The following is a 5,504-nucleotide window of genomic DNA, read 5'->3' on the forward strand; positions in this document are numbered from 1 at the left end:
AACCCCAACACCACACTACTCATCGCTGGCCACGTGACGAATTCACACTGACTGGTCATAAGACTAAGACTTGAGCCCACACCTACACACACATAATACAAACACACTAATCTCTTAAAACCTCCCCTGCCTTTGTTTCAAATTGTTACCATATAGGAGCTAAATTAATCAGAATATTTACCATGTGGCACACCAAAAGCTTATTCACCGAAGTAGCGATATGAGGATTTTGTTTCAGACCAGAGAAAATTTACAAGAGAATTATAACAAGTTATGTATCAAGATAGTCAAAGGTCAACCCATTTATCCTCCAATCCACAGCCTCCCCCCTCCCTGATAGCACAACCATATATACAATAAAACGTGTACCTCATCATCAGCAAGATTTAAATTGTAAACGACCAAAAACTAAATCAACAACCAACTTCAGAGCCAAAGGAGAAATTCTAACTTTGCTTTTAACTACAAAGACGCAAGACTGCCGCAATAACGGCCATTTAGTTCGGGGGAAAAAGCAATACAGATTGTATACAACATAAGACAGAAAAAAAGCAGAACCTACCAGTGACACCCACAAACAACCCAAACACCCATGGTGTTAACTAATTTTTAAAAGGGGAAAACAATAACACTTAAACACGAAAAAAAAAAAATCCAGTCCCATGCACATTCCCAAACAATACAAACAAACAAAGCCAAAAAAGTAGGAACTTACTTTGAGTATATATGTGTAAGTGTTGACAAACGCTGCTCATTTGGAGGGCGGCCTTATGTCACAATCTGTCGTTCTTTGGACTAAAGATTCTGACAGGTGCAATGAGGAGGCGGGAATCTGAAACCAACAGAAAAACAAATACATATAATGCTGTTGTCTCTTGGCCTACTTAAATCCCATTGACACAATATAGATCATTTTGGACGTCAGGGTCAACTTGGGCTGAGAGGGATACAATATCCCAGCAGAAAGACTGAAATACTCAATAAAAATGTTACCCCTACCAAGGAATCGAATTGCGGTCTCCTGTGTGCTACAGCTAACCACCTAACCACGAAACCACAGACTCCAATCTAAGCACACTGCTAGACCGTGGAATAAGATGTTTGATTAATGAAGGAGGGCGGGGGGAAAAAAACTAGATCTATACTTTACCACCTGTGGTATTGTTGAATATTTGTGCAGGTGGGCTTATTTGATTAAATAAATCTTGCATTATCATAATCGCAATCTGAAACTGTTACCTTTATGTGAACGCCTGCTGCGCTCAGACGGGGACTTAATGGAAACAAGAGATAGCAGAACAAAGAAGTTACAGATAGACCGTCAACGGGTCGAAATTGGTGAGAACAGAGACTAGAAACAATAAGAATATTGCAAGAAAAATGACCATCTATGCTGTAGTTAAAACTTGAAATTTGTTGAAGGAATGTGTGTATATATAGAGATAAAGAGAAATAGTGACATCTAACGGACAATTTTAAGGAGGGATCAATATTATATCTTCGGGTTGGGGGGGAGGGTGAGTAAAGGCAAACTCAATGCGTTCCCATCACTGTCTTTAATAGGGAAAGATCCGATTTTCCTTCAATTCCTTGTCTCTTCTAACATTGCCAGCGAACTACAGAGCAACAACGCAGAAAGACTCGTCGTAAAAATGTTCGATCAATGCTACTAGCATCGAGCGCATGGGGCAAGCACACACTCGCACACACATAAACACACACACTCTCTCTGGCGCCGCGACGGGCCGAGCTTTGTACGGATTCCGACGGATGATAATGACGGAGGGAGAGAAATATCGATCGCCTGCCTGGAGTGATTCACGGGGAACGATTTTTGTGCCGGGTGGAAGAGGCGCTGCTGCCAGAGCCCATGTCATCTGGACGTGGATGGATCCTGGCTTCAGCTTTGCTTCGACATTTTGTGACATGGGGAGCTGTTAGCGCGAGCCGTTAAGACAGACATGGGCTCGTTGATCTAATGTTGCTTGCTATAAAGTTACACCCCCACTCCCTCACCCACACTCCTTTTAAAAAATTATAAGAGCAAAAACAGGCGATTAACAAGGGCAGAGAGACACTGAGAGAGAAAGAGAGAGAGAGAGAGAGAGAGAGAGAGAGAGAGAGAGAATAGGAAACTTAATAAAACACCATCATGAAAATATCAGAAAGCCAGCTGCCATAGAAAAGTGAGAGACCTAAAATATTGTCTTCCCCCCCCAAAAATGATCATTCAGGCATTCGCACCCAATTTGTATCAATATCAAAAGTGAATCAGATACATGATGGTTTTATTGTTCGTTGTTTTTGTTTTTTTTGCCAGTATCTCAAGCAAATCCTTTAACCACCATGTACTGAGACAATTTTAACAGGAAAAGTCATTATTGTCTGAGGTAATATCAATATCATTACGAAAATTTCTATAATTATTAATATTTTATATTGTGTTCTGAGCTACTGAAAGTGAAATTTTCCATGCCTTTTTATGATTTTATAACAGGGAAATCCTCTAGCCAGTAACTTACAAATAGAGAATGTAGCTGGTAGGCTTCCCCACCTGTGAAGTTATTACATACACGAATTTATAAGCTAAAAACATAACTGAAGGAGTATTTTACACAGTACAAAATGTATGTTATACAATGAACCGAATTCAATGGCTACATACCTGAGTGTGTACAATGTTGTCTATAGATTTTTCTGACAAAGGTTCCCGAGAATCCCGACAATTTGCAGATTCGACAAGTCTTGCTTGTAACGATGATGTGAAGGCTGCGGCGGGGGAAAAGGGACTTTGACCACCTCCGAGCTGTAACTCCAAGTCTAGGATATAATCGATGACATACTGCATGAGGACTGTGCCGTCGATGTTGCCATCCTCATTCCGGGGAACTTCTGGAACCATGTTGCTGAGCTGGAGGAAACATTCCTAGAGGAGGACAAAAGCCAATAAAGGAAATCAAAACAAGAGAAAATGCATATCTACTGAAATATCATTTAATTCAACAATACCCAATTCCAGGTCCATGTATGAATTGTTAGAAAATAAAATAAAAACGTGAGGAGAATGGGAACTCAACAGTAGGCTAAAGGACGGGTATAATTATAGTGAAGACTCTTTTTTCGATCTTCCAATAAGAACTTTGTACTTTGTGCCAAATACAAAGTGACAATTTTTATAGGCCTCGGCTTGATTTTAATGTGGAAATTACGAAATAGTGGCGTATAGCCTAATGTAGAACACATCATGAAGAATACAGAACAAATCATTTCGCAGCAAGCATGCAAAGATGTAGATCTAGATCTAATAGATCTATAGATTATAATTATATATCTGAATTCGAGCTCACTTCTGAACAGTCTACCCTACCCATGGTCTTCGACCCTACCTTTCATCCGAAATATTTAATGTTAGCCTAGGTCAACGATCGCTGTTTTATCCCCACAACCGACATCCTCATGATTTTTATTAGGCCTACGCTGTGCGATGCTACTTCACTCATCGTTTTTGTCTTTGGATTTTGAAGGCGAAGTGCCGAGAATTGGTCCACTCATGTTGTGTCAGTGAGTTATTTGGGGTTCTCACGGTCACGATCAACAAATTTAGTAACAAGAGTCGGAGAGGAAGACCAAAACAGTCAAGAGGCCAAAACGACTGGAAAAAGGGAAAATTCAAAGATCAAAATCAAGATACATGTAGATTCTACGTGTAATGAAAAGCCAGAGAAGAGCAACCCGTGCGATTTCTGATAGATTTCTAGATCTAGAAATCTAGAATCTAGATCTAGATCTAGATCTAGATCTAGATCTAGAAGATCTAAATATAGACTCTAGATCTAATATATTGTTTCACATGATAATATGCGCTTTACACTTTAGAAGCAAGGCAGACAATCAACTAGATCTAGATCTAGACCTAGATTTAGATCTCTAGATCTCTAGGTCTATTTTACATGACAACATGGGGCGTAGATCTATGATAAATATTTAAATAAAAAATCCCAAAACAACTCACCCTCATTTCTTCGCTCAATGTGAATTTCTCTCCTCGGAACTCAATTCCTGTGCTTGTGGTTTTCATGATGGAGCAGTTGGCGTCTTTCTTCACACCGAGAATTCCAGCTCTCGGCCTCTCTGTTGCTACCGATTTCATGCTGCTTGATAAAACTGCTGCTGCTGCTGCGGGTATTGATTGAGTGAGCTCTGCGACTGCTGTGACGGATGGCAGCAGCGATGTCCGGGTACCACACTACTGACTTGCAAAATCCTTGCCTACCCTGTGTGTGCCGGCCCAGACGATGACGAGTTATCGATTGCTGGTGGTGCGGCTAACACACGAACCGAGACTGTGTGTTGTCGAGGATGAACTTGTAAGTTGAAGACTCACAACAATGTAGATCTAACAAGTGAACTTCTGTCAGCGTCGTGAGTAAAAAGAAGATCTAACGACGGATATATTTGAACTGAGAACTTCCTTAAAATTATTAAATTGAAGGTCCACGATCACCGTCAGGTTAGTGTATGTTCCAAGAATCAAACGATGTGTAATCCACAATGAACAAACAATATCGTTGACACGAATCAAAGGTATGAAACACAGTGGCTTAGGCCTAAACAGTGCGAGAATCAGGTTGAACTCCCTGGTAGAAGGCTAGCACAGATCACATGGAAATGTTGACAACGACTGTTACAAACCGGGGCGAACGAGAGGGTTTATTTACTACGCGAAGGGAAGAAAATTCCCACACGCGTCGCGAGTATCGATTGGCTCCGCCTCCCACACGAGCGAAATCATTGGCGAGGCGAGAGCGAGGGGCCTATGGCAAGCGGGTTCTCGCGGGCCACAGCTGTGCTTTAGCTCCGCCCCCAACGTCTTGTTTCGGTTTTTGATGTCGTGATCATTGTAGCGTGATTTCCCACGGTGTTTTGTGGGCTACGGCATTTCTCGTACTAAATATTCCATTTTATAGATTTCACAATTATAGTTTACAAAGTAATACTTTTATTCAAAGCAAATGGGGAAGAAAAAAATGTGCACCTGATTATATTATGATTTCCCCCCTCCTGCTATTCAAGTTTTAGCATTTCAAGATTGCACCTGTGTTTAGTGAGGTTTTCACGCAGCGTGCTAAATCGGCTTTGACACGTGGTAAATTGCGCTTGGGGAGCCCGGTCTAAACAGTCGGGCCAGACAGACTGGCGCCGGCATGGTGACGTCACGCATACAGTGGAGCCGAGTTTTTGCTTGTTACTGGCGCCAGGCAGGCGGTCGCACGCCACTGGACGACTGTCAATCAGCCACCACTTCAAAGGGCCCGCTTTAACCGGCTGATACATTGCATTAAAATTCGCCACCTTCGACTTTCGGCTTGTTCTTATCCGTAGACACACCTGCAAATTTGCATAGGCCGCAAAAAGAGTTTTTGAGTGTTTGCTTACAAGCCTAGACCGGCGCCTCAGTGACTACTGATTGTCCACTCGGAGGAGATTCTTCCAGTTGGACTTCC

At 41.8% G+C, this 5,504-nt stretch overlaps 1 protein-coding gene across 1 annotated transcript in view; it reads right to left on the reverse strand.

Moving 5' to 3' along the window:
- The window catches only part of LOC101857998, a 14,390-nt gene extending 9,677 nt beyond the window's left edge, over positions 1–4,713 (reverse strand). Inside the window, exons 1-3 of the mRNA XM_005112734.3 lie at positions 4,013–4,713; positions 2,666–2,926; positions 716–832 (exon numbers count right to left, since the gene is read on the reverse strand). Coding sequence (XP_005112791.1) covers positions 752–832; positions 2,666–2,926; positions 4,013–4,150 — 480 coding nt within the window. The 5' untranslated portion in view covers positions 4,151–4,713 and the 3' untranslated portion in view covers positions 716–751. The remainder of the gene's footprint in view (positions 1–715; positions 833–2,665; positions 2,927–4,012) is intronic.
- Positions 4,714–5,504: the final 791 nt, after the last annotated feature.

The sequence above is a fragment of the Aplysia californica genome, unplaced genomic scaffold, assembly GCF_000002075.1.
Source record: "Aplysia californica isolate F4 #8 unplaced genomic scaffold, AplCal3.0 scaffold01384, whole genome shotgun sequence".
In the NCBI taxonomy this organism is placed as follows: Eukaryota; Metazoa; Mollusca; class Gastropoda; order Aplysiida; family Aplysiidae; genus Aplysia; species Aplysia californica.